Genomic DNA, 21,805 nt, shown 5'->3' with positions numbered 1-21,805 from the left:
CCGCCACCCGAGCAGCGGGGAGGGGTATAAGGGGAAGGGATAAGGGGGGGGAGGGATAAAGGGGGGGAATAAGGGGGGGGTGACACCCACCCTCTTTCTGTCTACCTGTCCTTGTTTTGTATGTCTTGTTTTGTAATAATTGTTTTGTACCCAGAACTCTGGATCTTTTTATTTCTGTCTGCTCTTTTATGTTTAGTTAAAAATTGTATACCTGCCTTTCATACCTATACACCATTCCTGTGTGTGTTCAATAAAAATATTTGAACAAAAATATAGGTTTAGAAATATACTTCTGTGTATTGATTTTAAGAAAGGCATTGATGTTTATGGTTAGGTACATTTGTGCAACGATTGTGCTTATTTTGCAAATGCGCTTTTGTTAAGTCAACCCCGTTTGGAGAAGTTGGCTGTCTTTGTTAGGAAGAAATTGTCTTCACACAGTTCGCAACGAGCCAGGCGGCCCAAACTGCTGTATATACCCTGACTCTGTTGCACAGAGCGCAAAAGAAGTGACACAATTTCCCTAATTAAAAGAAATTCATGTTAGCAGGCAATATTAACTAAATACGCATTTAAAAAAATATATACTTGTGAATTGATTTTAAGAAAGGTGTTGTTTATGGTTAGGTACACATTGGTGCAACGATAGTGCTTTTTTTGGCGAATGCACTTGTTAATTCACCCGTTTGGCGAAGTAGGCTGTGATTCAATGATAAATTAACAGGCACCGCATCGATTTATATGCAACGCAGGACAAGCAAGATAACTACACATGATATTACTAGTTTAACTAGATGATATTACTAGTTTAACTAGTGATTATGTTAAGATTGATTGTTTTTTATAAGATAAGTTTAATGCTAGCTAGCACCTTACCTTGGCTCCTTGCTGCACTCGCATAGCAGGTAATCAGCCTGTCATGCAGTCTCCTCGTGGAGTGCAATGTAATCGGCCATAATCGGTGTCCAAAAATGGCAATTACCGATTGTTATGAAAACATGTAATCGGCCCTAATTAATCTTCCATTCCGATTAATCGGTCGACCTCTAGTCTGAAGTGTGTCAATGGCCGATTGGCAAATCAAGTTTTCATGCGTTAGCCTCTCAGCGCTATTGAAAAGAAGCAGGACATCCTTGATATTATCACTTATCATCATGGACTGCTGATGTGTTTACCACTGTTCCACTGCAGCCCCCAAAGTCATTCCTGGGGTGTATTCAAAAACGGAAGCAAACAGACTGAAACGGGGAGGGAACAACTTGAAATTGTCAAATAAGAAACTTGTTTTTTTTGTTGCAAACTGTTTTTCCTTGCAAAATGTTTTGCTACGGTTTACTACGGTGTGCACTAATGAATACACCCCTGTTCTCCTCTCTGTGTTCCAGGTCTGATGCCCGGCTGCCGCCATGTTCACCAAGAAGAAGAAGCCTCGCGTCCAGATTTCGGCACCTTCCAACTTCGAGCACCGCGTGCACACAGACTTTGACGAGCAGGAACAGAAATTTGTGGGGCTGCCGCGGCAATGGCAGTCACTGATCGAGGACACGGCCAAGAGGCCCAAGCCCTTCATCGACGTCACCGTCATCACCACGGTGGAGCCCCGCAAGGTCAGGGTTCGTCACAAAGGGACGTGGGAGGAAATGCGTGTGTCATAAACAGGAAGTGATGTTTTCACTGTAGGGTCATTCTCTGTTGACAAATTTTGATAAGTTTTTATTTGTATTATTCTCTTCACCTCATTAGGGATAGAGTACACAGACGTTTCGCCTTTACAGCGTGTAGGTCATGGGGAAAGGGCACCGAACTATTACTGTCTTGGATTACTGTACGTCAGATTCGGATCACAGTTTGAATGCACAGAACCTAAACAGTAAACATGATTGTCTTTCCGAAACAATCAACACAGCAAATGCAAAAGACATCACTGAAAATAGAATCTGCCTGTCATCATATCTCTTTTTAGAATGAAGCTGTGGCAGTCCAGGAAGTCTCTCTTGTCCTGACTGGTATGATCTCAACCCCTCCTAACTTGGTGTCTCTCCCTCCTGTAGACCATAGTGCGGGGTAGTAAGATCGCTGTGGACGGCTCGCTGACATGGCTGCTGGATGAGTTTGACACCATGTCGGTGACCCGCTCCAACTCCCTGAGGCGGGGCAGCCCCCCTATCCAGCCCCGCAGAGACTCTGGATCCTCGGGGGGAGGAGGCCATGAGAACGGGGACCTGGCCCACCGGACACACCACCACCCAGATCACTATGGAGACAGAGATAGGTACAGTGCCGGTAGAAGGGGGGCCAGGAGGTTTTCAGATCTGTTGTAAAATGGCTTTTGTCGGAAATGTTTCCACCACTCCAGAGAGATGTAACCTATTTACCGTGTCTCTGATGCACTAGGGAGCAGCCCAGGACGGACCAGTTAGCTGGTGGAGACCCCCGGCAGACCCAACGGGTACCCCGCTCTCAGAGAGAGGACGGCCGGCCACAGCAGCAGCCCCGGGGCCAGGAGCCAGGCAGCAGGCACCGAGAGAGGGAGCGGCCCTGCCCACCCCCTCCCCCGCCAAAGCCCAGAGACATGGACCCACGGGACCACCACGATCAGGTAGTCCGCAGGGACGGGCCCAGCGACAAGAGGCCCAAGTCCAGCTACACAGGCAGGGACAGCAGCCCCCAATCGCCCCGGGATAAGAGGCCTCTCTCGGGGCCCAACATCCGTATGCCTAACCTCCCTGTAACAGAGGGGGTGATAAAGACAGCACAGCAGAGCAGCAGGCCGTTCAACACCTACCCTCGTGCTGACAGTGAAGGAGGAAGAAGCCCCACCAGCCAGGTACTGACAGGCTGCTAGGAGAACACCAGAACGTTGGGTGATATGGAGAGAATGGAAACCATTGTAGCTAATGTTTTATCGACAGACCTCTCAGACATAAAGGTGTTGTTCATACAGTGTCATCATTTTCTCTCCGTTCTAGGAGCTGAAGCCAGCCCGACCACACGAAACACAGCGCCACAACGGTCCCTCTAGTGGCCGCAGCGGGGGCAGAGCCCCACAGCAGGGCCAGCTACGAGGGGACCCCCACCACACCTCCCACCCTGTCCTGGGCCCTGAGCCCCCCCACGGCTACCAGCAGCTGAAGGCTCCCGTTCCCCGCCCCCTGGCCCCTGCCCTACCACCACAGCAGGCCCTCTCAACCCAGAGGGAGCCCCAGCGGGTGTCCCATGAGCAGTTCCGCGCCGCGCTGCAGATGGTGGTGGACCCGGGTGACCCGCGCACCTACCTGGACCACTACATCAAGATCGGAGAGGGCTCTACCGGCATTGTGTGCATTGCCACCGTCAAGAGCACCGGCAAACTGGTGGCTGTTAAGAAGATGGACCTGCGCAAGCAGCAGCGCCGGGAGCTGCTATTCAATGAGGTGGGGACAGTGGTCACTGTAATGGACTTGGATGGGGGTCTTGTTTTTGACCCTGTCATTGACTTAAACGGATTGAGATGATACAGGTTTTAAGATTTTGGATATTTAGGGAATACAGGCCATGAATTTATAAGCTATTAGTTGTGTGATCCATAACCTTTTATAGTGGAGTTGGCTATTACAGAGCTGATTTGCTGAAATTTGTAAAAATGTGTCCTTCATGGAGGGTGAGGTTGATGCATATCTTTGCAGGGGTGTAATGAGTGATGTCATATGCTGTGTAATTTCCTACGGTCTCCTTAGTAACTCTGGTTGCTGTGATCTCCAGGTGGTGATAATGCGGGACTATCACCATGACAACGTGGTGGAGATGTACAACAGCTACCTGGTGGGAGATGAACTCTGGGTCGTCATGGAATTCCTGGAGGGAGGGGCTTTGACTGACATCGTCACACACACCAGGTGCATGTCTGTTGATCGGTCTGTTGATCGGTCTATTGATCGGTGGTTAGTGCTATCCGGAATCCTTGGGATGTCCCTACCCTAAACTCTAACCTTTTTAAATTTCGACTTCAATGGGGTGATGTCAGAGTTGGTCGTACCAAGTATACCGGATAGCAATGACCGTTGATCTGCTTCTCTGACAACTGACCAGCAGGACAAAAGACTATGGTAGGGCTGTCCAACCTTCTTTCTGGAGATATACCATCCTGAAGGTTTTCAGGCCAACCCTACCTAACAGCTGATTCAGCTAGTAAAGGTCTTGGTGAGTGGTTAATAAGTAGAATCAAGTGTGTTCAATAGATTTGGAGTGAGCCTACTGGATGGTAGATCTCCAGGAAGAGGCATGGGCAGCCCTGGGCTATGGTGATTTAGATTTAAGATTGTCTGTGTTTCATACTAGTCATATAATATTCAACTGCTCAAATCGTAGCTGTTTTTACAATACAAGCAATGGTAACCACTCAAAATGTTTTTTGTTTAGTTATTTGTTTCACCACAAGGTGGTAGTGTCGCATAGTTACACCATCACATCACTGCAATGCGACCTGTACTGTGTGTGTGATGTTATTTCTCTGTCAACTCGGAGTGCTAATGACCTGTGTGTGTGTCCAGGATGAATGAGGAGCAGATAGCCACAGTGTGCCTGTCTGTACTGAAGGCTCTGTCAGTTCTGCACACCCAGGGCGTCATCCACAGGGACATCAAGAGTGACTCCATCCTTCTCACCCACGATGGCAGAGTAAGTACTCCGAACTCCAGGGGTTGAAGTCCTCCATCACTGCGACAGATTTCTGTCACATTGGGGAGTTTGGAAATGACACAGCCTAATACAGACAGAAGCATGTCTCTCCTACAAAATATATTCCCAAATAAATGTATTCCCAAATATTTTATTTTCCTCTGTTACGCTATGTGCACTGAACTGACATGTACTGTATGATTGTTGATGACACTCCGATGTTCAGATGAATGTAATAGTTTTTAATGTGAACCACAGCAGCGCTCAGCTCAGACAGCGCTGTCAAGCCTTCTGTAGCTGTTGGCAGTCATTCAAAGCCTCTACTTTATCATTCAGGATGGAGCTTTCCAGTGACACTATTTTTGCCATGTAATGTTATTAAAACAAAATCAGACAACCTGATTATTAGAATAGTTTACCTAGTTGGCTTGTTGCGTGTTCTATGTGAGATAAATATTCCTCTCGAGGCACATTCAAGTTGCTAGAGCCATAGGAGGGGAAACGTATTCTGACAAGCAGTCAATGCACAACTATTCTTCATGCAATCACGGGAAAACACTTGAAAGCTGGGGGATCGCAGTTTTACGTTGCTACCACGTTTATTTCTCTACTCTTTCAATTGCATGTGGCATCGTTTTACAAATGCAGTTATACAATTGGAGTTTCAAGCATGGTTTAGGGGCAGCTGCACAACAGAACACTTTAAAGGAGCTTTGTCGTCTTAAAAGGGCAATGACATACTTTGTAATAAAAACCAAAAAAATGACATTTTTTCGAGTGAATAGTTTATATATTCATATTTATAATAAAATGATTAATAATGACAGTCAGGATGTTGTGTCCAGTGGGGTAAATAAATGTGGACAACCCCCATGCTTCAGCCTATGTACATTTTATAGCCTCTATGCTCATCAGTTGGGCTACAGGTGATAATGCTTATTAGTAATGGCACATCTGATAATATAGACCATGCATTGGTTATATGCACATGCTCCAATATGTTAAAATAATTTATACCAATATGTTATTGGGCCCATTTCTGGAGGTAGAAATGCAATTTTAGATGGCATCATGTTATTTCCATTCATTTTGGAATAGAATGTCCTTCCAAAAATTTACCGGAGCTGACCTTCTCAGTCCTTGATGGAATTGGTCAAACATGATTGTCATGACTTTCTTACTTGAAAGGGAGGTGAACTTGACCCCAGACAATTGATCTGAGATCGACTTCAAGTGTCAGTCATTGGGATTATTTTGTTGCTTTAACCCCTGCCTAACTCTGACCCCAGCTCTGCATCACTACCTCCATCAGACAATTATTTTTTATTTATTTTATCGTTATTTTACCAGGTAAGTTGACTGAGAACACGTTCTCATTTGCAGCAACGACCTGGGGAATAGTTACAGGGGAGAGGAGGGGGATGAATGAGCCAATTGTAAACTGGGGATTATTAGGTGACCATGATGGTTTGAGGGCCAGATTGGGAATTTAGCCAGGACACCGGGGTTAACACCCCTACTCTTACGATAAGTGCCATGGGATCTTTAATGACCTCAGAGAGTCAGGACACCCGTTTAACGTCCCATCCGAAAGACGGCACCCTACACAGGGCAGTGTCCCCAATCACTGCCCTGGGGCATTGGGATATTTTTTTAGACCAGAGGAAAGAGTGCCTCCTACTGGCCCTCCAACACCACTTCCAGCAGCATCTGGTCTCCCATCCAGGGACTGACCAGGACCAACCCTGCTTAGCTTCAGAAGCAAGCCAGCAGTGGTATGCAGGGTGGTATGCTGCTGGTAATTATAAGACTAGAGTATGTACACCAAACTCTGACCCCAACTCTACATCACTACTTCCTTCATAGACACAAATAGTATAATTTTCCATGGCAAAAAAAGAAAACACGAAACAGACTGAACTCTATGGACCTTGAAAAACCTGTATGATATAAAATATTGTGTGATATAGGTCTAGCTTTGGGAAATAACTGAATCTGGGTGAATAATAAGGCTGTGTGTGAAATGAAGTCTGATTCATGTTTTGTTTATTTGACATGATATACTTCAGAGTATTGTGGCAACCCTCCCCATACCACCCAGTCATAACAGGCTTTCATTTTCATATTGAAACGAAAGTCTGCTTTAAAACCATCTGTCTAAATGAAGATATGGGAAAGAGGAACTTGTTTCAGTCATGTTTGTTCCCAAAGTATTGTAATACAGTACCAGTCAAAAGTTTGGACACACCTACTCATTCAAGGATTTTTCTTTATTTTTACTAATCTGTCATCAAGGCAAAGTGTGGCTACTTTGAAGAATCTCAAATATATAATTTGATTATATTAACACTTTTTTGGTTACTACATGGTTCCATATGTGTTATTTCATAGTTTTGATGTCTTCTATTCTACAATGTAGAAAAATAGTAAAAATTAAGAAAAAGTAGGTGTCTAAACTTTTGACTGGTACTGTATATGAGAGGTAATAGAGGGCTTGAAGTTCAAGCTGTTAATTTAGTTATTAATTTACCCGACAACAGTTTGCAGATGATACAACAGTTTGATTGAGCCCAAGTGTCAACCTCAAGCCCCACTTGTCACTTGTAGCTGTCATGGTTAGCATGCTAAGGGCTGCGCTTAGCTCTTATTGTGGTTGACCCAAAGGGAAGTGTAGTCAGTCACCCTCAGCTGTTTCTCGGCAGACGAGTGTGGGTGCGTGCGTGTGTTCACTGGCGTGTTTCATTTCCCCTTACCAATTCAAAGCATGCTTTAGTCAGTGAGCCCTGTTCTTTAGAGGTCACAATTGGCAGACAGGATATTTATCCACCCAGGCATTGCAAAGGTTTTCTCAGAAAACTGTGGGAGTTGTTCTGCTGTGATGTGTAGTACTGTAAAGCCACACATTGCTAGATAGAGGATTGTTCTTTGTACACAAAGGGTTGAGCCTGTCAATCAATAACACACAATGTCCATGTCAGCCGAAAAAGTCTGTCATTTGCAAATATACATTCTAAAAATACTGCTATGTTTTTAGATTTTTTAAGCATTTGATCAACAGTTACTCAGGTTGTCTTAATCTCAGCGGTGACATTATTTAGAAAATGTCCTGTGTGTGAATTGTAGTGTGGCTCTGACCCTCTCCTCTGTCCCCACCCCCCAGGTGAAGCTGTCAGACTTTGGCTTCTGTGCCCAGGTATCTAAAGAGGTCCAGCGGCGCAAGTCCCTGGTAGGCACACCCTATTGGATGGCCCCAGAGCTCATCTCACGACTACCCTATGGGCCTGAGGTAAGGTCCCGTCAGTTGTGTCTGTGTGTGTGCGCATTATAATTCTAAACTATCATTGATCACTGTGTGTATATACAATATTCTACCTCGTAGGTGGACATCTGGTCCTTGGGGGTGATGGTGATTGAGATGGTGGACGGAGAACCCCCCTATTTCAATGAGCCCCCCCTCAAAGCTATGAAGATGATCCGTGACAACCTACCACCCAAACTCAAGAACTTACACAAGGTACTAGGCACACCAGAAAGAGCCCATCTCTCACAAAAGGCCCCAACATGGTTAACAATGTCCCTGTTATTCAGCATTTTGAAGTCGATACTCATCCTTTGATGTTGTTTTTCCTTCTCTCTGTTCCCAGGTTTCTCCTCTCCTCAAGGGCTTCCTGGACAAATTGCTGGTGCGAGACCCTACCCAGAGGGCCTCAGCCAATGAGCTGCTCAAGCACCCCTTCCTGAGCAAGGCTGGCCCGCCCTCCTGCATCGTGCCTCTCATGAGGCAGAACCGCATGAGATGAGTGAGCAGAGGCCTCTTCCCCACTAAGTGGTAGTAGTCACATGGACCCTGAACCCCAAGCTCACACCTCGGACTCGCACTGATCTGGAGCGGGGGGGGGGGGGGGGGGGGGGGGGGGCAGCGGAGAAGCACTGCCCAGTTCGTATTAGCATTTTTGTTGGTCAAGCATTGTTTTAACGCACCTTTTGAAATGAAAAGGAACTCTGTCTGTCCCTTTTTTCCTGTGGAGGAAAAACATTTGGACACTACAAGGATTTATAGCTTGAGTGGTTTGGTGCAGAATGAGGCTTGGAAAGTGTTGTGGGATCATTAGACCCTAAGCTACCTGCTGGGGAGACTCACAAAAAGCACTGTTAGCATCCTAGCTGAATGGTCTGAAAAGCATTCTTCCACACTACAGGACTTCCTCACTACATGGCCCAGTCTCAACTCTATTGCAATAGCCAGGACATCATAAACTACTACTGAAGGAGGACCATGCTTTTCTCTTACCACACGATGAGTACAAGTCTGAAAAACACTTGGTCCCTGTTACAAACACTAAGAAAAGGTAAACACTGGAGTTGTGTTTTTTAGATCGTTTTTCTTTATATTTCTTGTGTAAGTATGATGAACATATCTGCTTTGTTTTCTCTGTTTTGTGATTTTTGTTTAGGTTACAGTGAGATGATTTAAAGCACTACTCCGATAGAAGCTGCACTCCTGGTTGATTCCAATATATCGTCTAGTTCTTTAAATCATTTTTTATTACAAGATGAATCGTTTCGTTTTTTTTAATTTACCTGTGTTTACTAGAATATCATGGTGAAGTGAACATCAAGGCAGGTTTAGCTGTTATTTTTACTTTAGGGATTTAGCCGTGTAGATTGTGCTCTCTGTAACCCTTCGATCCGCTGCTGTAGACCTCAACTGTTAGTCTATAGTAGTGACTACTAGGTCAATGTAAGGACAACCCTTATGAAGCACCCCTTCCACCATACACGTGTGTTGTGCGTGGGTGTGTATATACAGGAATTCTCCAGATCGGTTAAATATATTTAAAAAAAAATCCTAAAGATGCATTTCTTTATTGCTTGACCTGGCTGACCTGGACAATGTGTCTGGACTATATGAATGTAGTGCTGAGCCACAAACAAGCTCTGCATTTAAAGATGGAATCTGCAGTAGGGTGAAACGGCTGACCGCCCCCACCACCGTTGTCATTTGTTTTTGTTGCCGAGCTAAGGAGCGTCGCGCAGCATTAAAAATATATAGACAAAAAAAATAGCAGTACATATTGTGCTCTTCTATCGTGCGTGAAAAGATGTCCGAGTGGGAAAAAACAGTTTGCAGTTACTTTGTTGAAGGTAATATCGCAAACGGTCGTGGCTGTTTCACCATTAAGGATTCCAGATTTAAGGGCTTATTACATCAAGAAACGGACACACAAGGTGAAAATCCATGTTTAGCTTAATGAAGTGTGCAACAGATGCTAGAACTGAACTATTGTGTCCGCAATGTAGCAACGGCAGAAAACACAGATGCAAACACAAGTAGTAAACACTTACCGCAATTACCCACACACACACACACACACACACACTTCATGCAGGGCCCAACAAAAGTCTGTGATGCGAGTGGAATCACGAATTCAGACCTTAAAACGGAATTCAACAATATTCAAAAATAGGAAATCAACTAAATGTATTAGAAAATGAATTTTGCCAAGATTATCATAAGACATAAAATTGCATTAGTGATTTGTATTTTCCTTAAACTCCCTGAAGCAAAGGCATGGGAATTCTGTGTGCAAGGTTGTCTGCCACTTTGTGTAGCCGTTAGCAATGATGCTAATGATAACCGTCTTCTGGTAGGTGGAGATACTTAAAAAAAAAAAATGTGGCAAACTGCATTCACATGTTTGCCACAGAAACACAGATAACCAAACAAGTCTCTTGGCTGGTGCACGCTTGAATTAAAGGGTATCTACACCCAAAAATAGAAATGTCTTAGATTTTCCCCAGACCTCAAAAGTGCTCACCTGGTGTGTTTTAAGCATTGTTGTGAACTTAGAACATTAAATGTTGTTTTTCTATTTAAAAGTGTGATCCTGGAAAAACAAAACAGATATTATAGGGCCCTATTCATTGTTACTCCCCATTTATTTTTTTTCTCTGAGCTTCCCCCTCCAATTCTAGAGTAGCAAGACCAAGTCGCACATGTACCATAGAGAGCATCCAAAGACCACGAGGCCTTAGTGCACAGCAAAGAGTAGCCAATGTGTCTGTTCTGAGTTTCAGTGGGGAAATCAGAACAACTGTCCATAAGTAGACACTAACACTACATTGTGAACTATTGTATTTAGATACAGAATTGAAGTGTCATAGCAGAGGTTAGTGTACTGTTTTAACATTCTGTCTCAAATGTACTTGCTTGTAGCAAATTGGAGTCTTTAATATAGATTTAACTAATTGTTTTACAATATTTTATTAATCTCTCACTTAATCCATTTCAGTACTTTTTACTGCTGCTCAAAAGGTAGTCTGGTTGAATTTAAATGTGAGACAATATTCCATATTTCCAAAAGACAAGTGGAAGTCTGTTAAAAGTGACACGATGGTTGGCATGTCTGAATAATATGTGATCTGTCTGTTCCCTGTGTAAAAAAAGGATGTTCTTCCAGTTTAGTTTAGCAAAACTGAGTGAAAAGATGGGCTGAAAGAATGACAATCAAAGTTAGTAGGAGTAAATAACTGTCTGCTTTTGCAACAATATTCTAAACTGATCACTTTTCATTGCTCACAAAGTTTTGTAACTATAATTGTGTAGCATTTTGACAACAAACTCATTTTCTAAAGAAATCCTATTTTGATACTCATTAAATCCATATTTATGTATGTATATTTCTAACTTAACTAATAAGTACCATGAAGTGATGGCACACACTTGGTATTTTGTTTTTTATTAAATACTGTATAACGATGAATGCAAAAAAATCTATAGACATCATTCCTCAAACTACAGGATTGAAGCATCCCATTAACCCCCACATGTTACATAGGAGTTCAATCGCCATTGGTTTCACTCACTTCAACCACAGTTTTCAGTGGCTGGTATGAAACCAATCACGTATATTTCTCAGTTGGTATTTGACATTCCTGTAGCTTCTACTTAAATGAATGGCTGTCAAGGTTAGAATGGCTTAACATGGTTTTATCGTTTTTTTGTGTGTTAATGCCTTAACGTTCAGAAGAGTAACAGGATTTAATGTGATTCCCTTTCTTTACAATTACTGTTAATTGCAAATATACATTATGATATTACTCATCTCCAGGAGTCTAGTGCCTCAGCGTAAACTTATCGTTGTTCTCGCTGGTTTGTGTTTGTTGAGGATGCTCAAATTCCAATTAGGAGCTGTGACGACTACTGACTGGCCTACTTGGTAATATATTTATGTGTGAATTTCTCCAACTTGTCTGTATGATAATTTTTCACACTTGTACGCTAAATCATTTATGCATCAGTATTGTCAAGTTTGTCATAGTTGACCATTTTTCTGAAGAGTCCAAACCCCCCTGGATTTTTTAATTTCCACTGGTTATTAAAAAAATAAACATTGCAGATTTTCGATATTTTTTGCAAATAAGGTTTTTCTAAAATGTAAGTTTTTTTTTGTCATTGTGTATTGTGTGACCGTTGATGTCAACCATTTCAAAAGTTGTTAAAGCAATAGCCTTTGTCTCCTCAGATGGTACTAATTTGCTCATTGCTAAAACACTAAAGAGCCAGTGTCAGCCAGAGTCTGCTATATCCAAAATCATCCTGCAATACTGTAATAGTAAATAGAGGGGTGTGGCTTCATCAGTGACTGCAAAAAGGAAAATAAGGAAGGGAAAAGGGATACCTAGTTAGTTGCACAACAATGCATTCAACCCAAATGTGTCTATTGCATTTAACCCAACCCCCTATGAGGTCCGCACTCAGTATTCACACTGAAAAAGAACATATTCCATCTTTAATGAGGGATGTTTTGCCCTACAGGGCTTCATCCTACAGATCGGGTTACAACATAATACAGGCATAGCCCTAACGGGTGGTGAGAAAGGATATAATGAGGGACATAGTCACTGATATCTCATACTGGGTAGAGTTTGGACTATGGCTTGTACATGCCACTCCCAGAGAGGTACCAGGAATTAACTTGTTTTGAAGTTGTGCTGTCATAAGAAATGACAGGTTAACTTGATGATGTTACAGTTGGTTATTAATGGTCTTAGTGACATTAATAGTTGCATCCCAGTTATTTTCAGTGTAGCACATATGAGGAATGCTGTTAGACTTGCCCTTTGGCTATGTGAGGAGGATTTTGATGGTGTTGTTGAATGATCACATTTGCCTGTGATTCTGGTTTTAAATCGTCATCTATTCGAAAGTATGGGATGGAGCCCATGTTCTATAGGTGGTTGACTGCTAATAAGTCAGTTATATTGTGTCTTAGGTAGAACCAGACGTTTGTTTGTCTTTTCATATTTATCAACCTGATACATTGGGGAAATATGATAAGATCAAATATGACATAACACAATATTAATGTATCTCCGGGAGGAACTCAATTCTGTTGCATTGGCACGCTCGGCATTATTTTTAGCACTTCCGTCTAGTCATTCTATCAGATGTGATTCTATATCATCTGGCCTGGCACTGTATACTTTTGTGTTTGTTCACTTCACTAATTTTAGCAGGCGACCATGGTGGGGACAGTCTTGTTTTAAACAGAGGATTTGTAAAAAGTGTGGTCCAAAACACTGACCGCTCATTATACTGCGGTGAACTGAAAGTTACATTTTCATAGCTCTGCGAAATTGAGCTTGAATTTCCAGAATGTGAAGGTCCAGCGGACGTTTGCTCCAGGGCGGGGTTTTTGTGTGAAGACTCAATGGTTACAGTGGTGGAGTTCGTTTTGCATGGCCCGGTGCCCCGGGGTTGACGATTTATTTTAAGGACCCATGGAATTGTCTAAAATGAGGCAGCTCCGCCCATCCGTGGCACCAGGCCATGCAAAACGAATCGACAAATGTCACCAGCGCGCGTAGTCGGGACGGTAGCCTATGATACGTCTCTCAGTTCCTGTCAAAAACTCAGCTGAGCGATGATTCAATTGTCAGCGGCTGTGAAATAGATCAACTTGTTGCTATATGCCACATTCATCTGGAGGAGATTTGTCGAATAAAAAAAACGAAATATTAATCTCGAGCGGACCATACATCAAACAGACGGAGAAGTATTGCTTTATTTCATTTTGGACGAATCCGTGGACAGAATATCTAGATTCTACAGGTGAGTAGCTTTATCGGTGAGATGTTATCTTTAGGCAAGTCATTTATTTTCAACATTTAATCAGTTTAACCCCAATAATATAACATGTGATTTGTAGGTTGTAGGCGGTAGTTTGTAGGCTGTAGGAATCATTTTTGAATTATTGAGAGTTGAGTTTAGTCGGCTAGAGAAATTGTGATTTTCAATTAGTGGTTTGATATAATAGCATTCTGGATATGGTATAAATGCGTCAGCTTTGGGATGTGTATTTATTTGGTTATATCTGGTGATTTCTGGGTATGCACCTGTGCATTCAGCTCCGTTGCGCATGTATGTTCAGCGAGCGCTGATAGGCTATTTAGTTGGTTTCTCATGAACGTTCCACAAACACTAGCCTGGTTTTGACGAACACAATAGCTTTAGTTTACCATATTCTGCCGTAGTCTACAAGGTCCTTATGTGTGACTGGATGTGTTTTGATAGGACACATAAAATCCCCATTGATTGCATGTCCTAATTTCCATGACAACACAAAGACATAAGTAGTGTGAGTCATATTATAATGGTTCACTTATATGGGATGTGGGTATAGTCACAAAAGGCACACCTATTCCTCTTGGATCAGTGGGATGGCATGAAAAGTGTCACTGTGTGTCAGTCCTCCATGTATTACACTTACAGTAACATCTCAAAGGGATGCAGCTGAGTAGTTTGAAAATCAGAGCAGAAAGTTGAAAGTACCGCATAGCAGAAGTCATTCAACCAATGGGTTATTAATGACTAACTAACCTATCAAACATGGGAATCATTGCAGGCACACAGAAGATAAACTGTTACCAAATCCATACAGAGGAGAAATACATCAAGGTTTTACTGGATATGTTGATGACAACTTATTGTGTCCAAATGAGTGCATTTATTGATACATACTTATTACATTTCATTTTATAGTGTCGCATTTTAAAATAATGCTTTATAATGGAGCTGGAGAAATGTATAATGGCATACTTCACAGCTTGCGCAGAACAGAAGTTCTCTTTTAATATGACGGTGAGTAATATGCCACCCTCCTACATCGTGGTCACAGCTCACTGCCTGATAGATACAGGTGTAGGATCTTCATTTGATCACCCTGTTGCAGGAGAACCTTCCAGCAATGCAGGAAATGTAACATTCGTAGTGTATTTGAGGTTTAATAGACAGGCTTCGTGAAGTTTGTAATTTCCATTTAAAAATGTCAGACTTGATTTTCCCCTACAAAAATATCCATTAATTATAATCCACATAATAATTCACATTTCCTATTGCTGCAGGATTATTTTCCTGTTGTAGCAAACTGCCTCAAATGAAGATCCTACACCTGTAGGTTGTGTGAGAACAGCACACATGGTGTTGGCAGGGACCTCCCCCGCTGCTCCAGAGATGACTGGCACCACCCCCAATATGAAAGCACTCCAAAACCAACCACACCATGGCATTTGTGTTCGTGCCATACCTATGTGCCAAGTAGATTGCTAACACAGGAAATATGGACCCTGTGAAAAAAACCACTACCAGTCATATAAGCAATGTTGGTAAATGTCAGGTGTTGAACAATAACCCAAGTTTTTAGTTTCAGTTTTGGGAAATGAAAGGACATTGGTTCACTCATTCAGGGTCAGGCTGTCTGTGTTTATGGTAGCTGCAGTTGTGAACTGCTGTCCCCTGCCTTTATCACAGCAAAAGGGTATGATTTCCATGTGCATGATTAGATATTTGTTGGTATTTAACAACTGTGTGTGTGTGTGTACATGCATGCTTGTGTGTGTGTGCATAAGTGTGTGCATGACTATCTGCGGGGAACTGAGTCCTCTGTTTATTGTGTCTGCAGGTAGACTGTTTTGATGTCTGCGCGGTGGGGGTCTCCATGGCTGTGTGGACATGTCATTTTGGGCTACGGGCTCTTTCTCCTGGTCGCCCTTCCAGACCTCACCACAGGTACCCATCTCCCTCCCCAACCATCCACTCTAACTGCCCACCCACAGTGATCACCTCTGCTAGGCATCCACGTTGCACCACCATGCACTAGTTGAAATAGTCACCACTGCACCCGAAAGCTGTAATCCATGGAATTAATGAACTACCTGTACATACAACCTACATCACAGTGCATTGACACTCAGCCCTCTCCTCTGACCTGCAAGACTCCTCCTCCCAGACATCCACCTTACTCCATCCATACTACTGTATCTAATAATAAACTCTCTAACGAAAGTTTTTTCCCCTCTTCAAAGCACCTCACGGCACAACGCCTCTCCCCTATTTGACCTAGATAGTTTGTATGTATTGCTATGTAGGCTACGTGTGCCATTTTTAAATTGATGTAGTTCTGTCCATGAGCTGTTCTTGTCTATTAATGTTCCCTATTATATCATGTTTTGTGTGGACCCCAAGAAGAGTAGCTGCTGCGTTCGCAACAGCTAATGGGAATCCTAATAAAATAGCAAATACCAAACCTGAATCGCAGAGCTTTGAGATGAAATAACTGCAGGTTAGATTCAACAGTAAGGTCTAACAACTGAACTGTATGCCTCATCTGCAGGCAGGCAAGGGAACTGCACCTACCCGTTGGTGCCAGAACATGGGGGCTTCCGCTGCGAGCCTTCCCCCTGCCGAGGCTTCCCCCAGAAGAGCTTGATCTACTTCTTCTGTGAGCCCGGCTATGCCATCCCAAAAGAGATGGTGCGCAGCTTGCACTGCCGCCACGGCAAATGGATCCCCAGCGTGCCCACCTGTCTCGCCATGCGAGGTGAGTGTAGTGTACTGCGTCACCACGGCCAAGGTGGAGGAGGGGGAAACCTTTGCCCATAGTGTAATGGACTAGAGCAGGGATGGGCAACTTTGATGGGGGTGGGGGCCACAGAATCGGAACTCATCATTAGGGGCTGCATACCCACATCCTCACCCACATCCTTACCCACATCCATACCCACAAATGCAGTCAGAGCCAGACCTAGCCCCCATCTTGTGAGCAAAATATTTTAGTGGCCACCCTCTTGACAGCAGAGAGAAAAAATTGAAGTTTAGAGTTAATTTCCTGCAATTCTACACGTTTTACCATGGGGCGTAGATAAAAGGTGGCAGTTTTAAAGCAAGTTTGCTGCAATTCTACATGTTTTGCCATGGGGCGGAGAGAATATTTTGATATCTGAGTGAGAGTGACTAACAAAACCAATGGGGGCCCCCCGGTCAGAAATTCTACCATGATTATAAGTTTAGATAGCTGGCTGCTAGACTAATTTACCAATCTAAAACATTTTAGGTGACATGGGGTAATTGAGTGACTATCAGTGACTGAAATAACAAGAGAAAAACTGCTGATGCACACAAACAAATTTCGAAATTGGACCTTGTGTTTATTGTTATTTTTGGAAATGGATCCACGGGCCTACAAAAGGGGGCGCGGGCCGCCAGTTGCCCTTCCCTGGACTAGAGCATGTGTGTGTGGAGTATGTCCATGAGTGACTGATATGAGATAAGTGTTAGGTAAACTTCAGTCAGGTCAACGGTTGCAGTGTGATTTAAGGTAGGCCCTGTACTCAGACTCACTGACTTGGTAAATGCATGAACTCAGACACCTAACAATTACTTTGCCTCGTTCCGGGTTGTCTATATGCATGCATAGAGGTTATGGGTTGATGATGTAATTGTTACATAGTCATCTCATAAGCTGAGTAATAGCAACGCTATGACCACCCTCCTTCATTCGTCCTCTTATTGGATGTGGAAGAGGCAGGTGGAAGCATGCACTCTATCCACTCTGTACCAGTAGATTTAAAAGCTATAATCCTTATGTAAGCATGACTATTTTGACTGACCGTGAGTATAGCCGACGTAGGCTTTGCTCAGCTCCTCTCTAGTGCCACACAGTGTATTAGGGTGCTTAACAGTATTGTGTGTGTCCTGCTAAGTGCTGACATTTGACTGTCGTGACTTTGTGGTACCAACCCCTTAGTTCCACACAACATAGGTCAGTGACCTACTTGGTGTATGTTAGATGCAAAAGCCGACAGAGCAGATTCTAAACATCTTACTTTCGAGTCATAGAGCCGAGCCTCGTGCTTCCTCTTTCAGGCCTGTGCTACATTGAGGCAGGAAACCAGCATCAAGAAACGGGAAATGAGCAAAGTCACAACTAACCAGTCTCTTTCCTCTGCCCTATTAAACCTCACGGAAATGTACTGCATCATGGATATAAGAAACCACACCTACAGATGCATGACTCCCTTTGAAAGACCCTGTATCATACTGTCCATATGAGTGTCAGTAGTGTGTTTCATCAAAATGATTTGTTTGTTGAATGTGTTGTAGCTCTGGTCCAGGGCGTTAGTAATGCCCTGGACCAGAGCTAAGTGTGTTGTAGGTGTGTGTGTTGATTGTTTGGGTTGTGCGTGTTGTCTCTCAGACAGACATGTTAACTATGAGGACCAGGTGGCCCACTCACTCCCCAGCGTTGCCACGACGGCGGTGGGCGTGTCCATATTCCTCCTCACCACCACGGCCTGCTTGGTGATTAAGTCCCGCCTTTTCCCCTGTCACTCACACAGGTAGGCAGATATGATTGGCTCTTATCCCTGTCACTCACACAACTATATCCATATGACTGGAGCCTCTATAGCAGTGTGGTCACTACTAACCCTGGTCCTGGAGCGTTACAGTGTATGTAGATTTTGTTCCAGCCCAGTAACACACCTGATTCAGCTAATCAATGTCTTGATGCTAGGTTGAATCAGGTGTGTTGCTCTGTAGGGGTGGTTACAGTGCTGTAGAGGCTTGGAAAGGCATCACATCCTGTAATGAAAGCCCCTTTATAATCTGATGAGTGAAAGCTGAAAGACCTTTTAAGAGGAGACGGAAGAATTTAATTCAGTTGTTTGATAGTCATCTTGTTATCATCAATGGTGGGTGTTTCAAAGCTGTAGTGTCTGTTAGATTGTAGATAACTCCACCCACTGTATGAGTGCTGTGTCCTTCCTCTGAAGTGATCTGATCATCTCTCTACTGTTGTTCAGCAGGCGCTCCTCTGACCAGATGGATCTGATGGTGGATGGCCTGCCTGTGTCTCTGCCCAGCTATGAAGAGGCTGTATATGGGAGCTGGGGGCAACGCCTGCCACCCTGCAGAGGGCCCACCCAACTCTTACTAGCCCAGGTTGCTCCAGGTCCATCATTAGCTCACAACCAATCAGATTCCAGTTACTGTATCCATCCATCCAATCAAAGCCCCGATATCCTTCCGCCCCCTTACGAGGAGATGGAATCCCATCCCAGAGAGGGTCAGAGTGAGGGGGACGTGCAGGCCATACAAGTTGCACTTTCCGATGACAAGAACATTTGAGTGACTGGTGTATTTGTATTACCCACCAATGATGTACGGATTTTTTAAATAATGTGCTCAGGCACTTATATAGATTCAAGCCTACCAGCTTTATCGGGTTTCAACCTTATACATAGCACACCAGTTGTGATTGGCTGTTTGTAATGTTATGAAGTGTATCCTGCCATGGAGTCATGGTTTATATCCCATCAGTGATGGGACCTGAGCCTCATTTGTTGAGGTGACTTTGGTAATGCCATTACTGTTCCATCACAGGGACCTGTTTGTCTCTATTGTGACGGATTGATTGTGCACTGTGGGTAAACCCAGCTGGTGAGAGTAGAAATGGAGGTTACTCGCTCTCCTTTCCTTCTTGTTGAATTATGATTTGCGATGATGGCAGAGTTGTAGCGTCGATTATGGAAACCAGCAGGTGACTGGACAGTGTACACAGAGATCACATGATGTCAGTTTAGGAGTAAGATCTGTGTTCTCCCTCTCCTGAAACATATTTTGAGCTCTAGCTACAACCCAGTCCCATTCTGGGAGTGGTGACTGACTGACCACATGGAAGAGTTTTCACTTTTTTTCCACCACAGTGGTGGGAAAAGTACCCAATTGTCATACTTGAGTAAAAGTAAAGATGACTCAAGTAAAAGTGAAAGTCACCCAGTAAAATACTACTTGACTCAAAGTCTAAAAGTATTTGGTTTTAAATATACTTAAGTATCAAAAGTACAAGTAAAAGTATAGATTGTTTCTTATATAACCAGACGGCACAATTCTCTTGTTTTGATCTATTTATGGATAGCTAGGGGCACACTCCAACACTCAGACATAATTTACAAATTGAGCATTTGTGTTTAGTGAGTCCACAAGTTTAGAGGCAATAGGGATGACCAGGGATGTTTTCTTGATAATGTTGTGAATTGGACCGTTTTCCCGTGCTGCTAGGCATTGAAAATGTAAAGAGTACTTTTGGGTGTCAGAGAAAATGTAAAAAGTACATAATTTTCTTTAGGAATGTAGTGAGTAAAAGTTGTCAAATAGAAATAGTAAAGTACAGATACTCAAAAAAATGACTTAAGTAGTACTTCAAAGTATTTTTACTTAAATACTTTACACCACTGCACTTTCTACACCCACCAGGCACGCACATGAAACCCTCCAACCATGCCAAGTGTACCCCACGCTGAGTATGCACCAACCACCTCTCCCTTATACCGCCCTGTTCACAGCTTTCACCGCTATCTGCTTTGAATGATTGACCAGAGTATGGGGAGGGTCGGGGGCAGAAACCCCCAGGATGTACTTATTTGTTATAGTTATTGAATGTAGTTTCTCTTTTTCTTTTCAATAGAAAAAATGAAATGGAAGTATGTAATGTAACATTTTACAGAAGATTAAAAGTCAACATTATTTCTAATTGTTAAACCTCTTGGCCTTACTCGGTTATGGGTTATGGTGCTCTCTGGGACGAATTAGTCAAAGGAAAGTAGATCACATCGTTGGGGTGCAGACTCTGTCTTCGATCATTGGCACTCTATTACCTATAAAGTGTACTACTTTTGACCAGAGCCCTATAGGGTGCCATTTGGGATACAGTACAGAGAGCTATTCCAATAACCATGTTGAATAATTAAGTTTCATTTATATGGGGGGGGGGGCAGCAATAAGCAGTTTAAACAAAGTCCACCCCCGTTTCGGTAAATAGCTGAAATAGCTATTAAACTTATACACTATATTTACAAAAGTATGTGAATAACCCTTCAAATGAGTTGCTGACAGGTTTATAAAATTAAGCACAGAGCCATGCAATCTCCATAGACAAAAACATTGGCAGTTAAATGGCCATACTGAAGAGCTCAGTAACTTTAAACCTGGCACCGTCATAGGATGCCAACGTTCCAACAAGTCAGTTCGTAAAATGTCTACCTTGATAGAGCTGCCCCGGTCAACTGTAAATGCTGTTATTGTAAAGTGGAAACGTCTAGGAGCAACAACGGTTCAGCCGTGAAGTGGTAGGCCACACAAGCTTACATAACAGGACTGTAAAGAACTGTAAAGTTTGGTGGAGGAGGAATAATGATCTGGGGATGTTTTCATGGTTCGGGCTAGGCCCCGTAGATCCAGTGAAGGGAAATCTTAAGGCTACAGTATACAATGACATTCTAGACAATTCTGTGCTTCCAACTTTGTAGCAACAGTTTGGGGAAGGCCATTTCCTGTTTCAGCATGACAATGCCCTTGTGCACAAAGCAAGGTCCATACAGAAATGGTTTGTCGAGATTGGTGTGGAAGAACTTGACTGGCCTGCATAGAGCCCTGACCTCAACCCCATCGAACACCTTTGGGATGAATTGGAATGCCGACTACGAGCCAGGCCTAATCGCCCAACATCAGTGCCTGACCTCACTAATGCTCTTGTGGCTGAATGGAAGCAAGTTTGTGTTCCAACATCTAGTGGAAAGCCTTCCCAGAAGAGTAGAGGCTGTTTTCGCAGCAAAGGGGGGACCAACTCCATATTAATGCCCATGAATTTGGAATGTGATGTTCAATGAGCATGTGTCCACATGCTTTTGCTCATGAGTAGTTTTAGCCAAACAAGCGTAGGGCTCTCTGTTCAATCTGTAAAGCTGAAGCATTATAGATTCCGCAATAGAAGAGACTGCATTCGCGGTAAAATATGCATATGTCGGC

General features: G+C 43.3%; 2 protein-coding genes across 4 annotated transcripts in view; both read left to right on the top strand.

Annotated features, from left to right (window-relative positions):
- The window catches only part of LOC129822044 (serine/threonine-protein kinase PAK 4-like), a 40,487-nt gene extending 28,421 nt beyond the window's left edge, over positions 1-12,066 (top strand). For both annotated transcript variants that reach the window (XM_055879906.1, XM_055879905.1), the window contains exons 2-10: positions 1,386-1,607; positions 2,052-2,272; positions 2,395-2,827; positions 2,970-3,413; positions 3,742-3,875; positions 4,530-4,656; positions 7,817-7,942; positions 8,036-8,170; positions 8,301-12,066. In XM_055879906.1, the coding sequence (XP_055735881.1) occupies positions 1,407-1,607; positions 2,052-2,272; positions 2,395-2,827; positions 2,970-3,413; positions 3,742-3,875; positions 4,530-4,656; positions 7,817-7,942; positions 8,036-8,170; positions 8,301-8,456 (1,977 nt within the window). In that variant the 5' untranslated portion in view covers positions 1,386-1,406 and the 3' untranslated portion in view covers positions 8,457-12,066. The remainder of the gene's footprint in view (positions 1-1,385; positions 1,608-2,051; positions 2,273-2,394; positions 2,828-2,969; positions 3,414-3,741; positions 3,876-4,529; positions 4,657-7,816; positions 7,943-8,035; positions 8,171-8,300) is intronic.
- Positions 12,067-12,134: 68 nt separating this feature from the next.
- LOC129822046 (sushi domain-containing protein 6-like) lies at positions 12,135-20,531 on the top strand. Of its 2 annotated transcripts, none has more exons than XM_055879911.1 (5): positions 12,135-13,771; positions 15,621-15,727; positions 16,332-16,538; positions 18,195-18,336; positions 18,805-20,531. In XM_055879911.1, the coding sequence occupies exons 2-5, from the start codon at positions 15,634-15,636 to the stop codon at positions 19,124-19,126; spliced, it is 765 nt and encodes a 254-aa protein (XP_055735886.1). In that variant the 5' UTR covers positions 12,135-13,771; positions 15,621-15,633; the 3' UTR covers positions 19,127-20,531. The 2 variants fall into 2 exon arrangements, with proteins under 2 accessions (XP_055735886.1, XP_055735884.1); XM_055879909.1 differs by having other exon boundaries at positions 18,802-20,531.
- Positions 20,532-21,805: the final 1,274 nt, after the last annotated feature.

The sequence above is a fragment of the Salvelinus fontinalis genome, chromosome 24 (genome assembly GCF_029448725.1).
Source record: "Salvelinus fontinalis isolate EN_2023a chromosome 24, ASM2944872v1, whole genome shotgun sequence".
NCBI classification, from domain to species: Eukaryota; Metazoa; Chordata; class Actinopteri; order Salmoniformes; family Salmonidae; genus Salvelinus; species Salvelinus fontinalis.
Note: the sequence above shows the minus strand (reverse complement) of the source record. Positions and strands in the feature narration are given on the sequence as shown.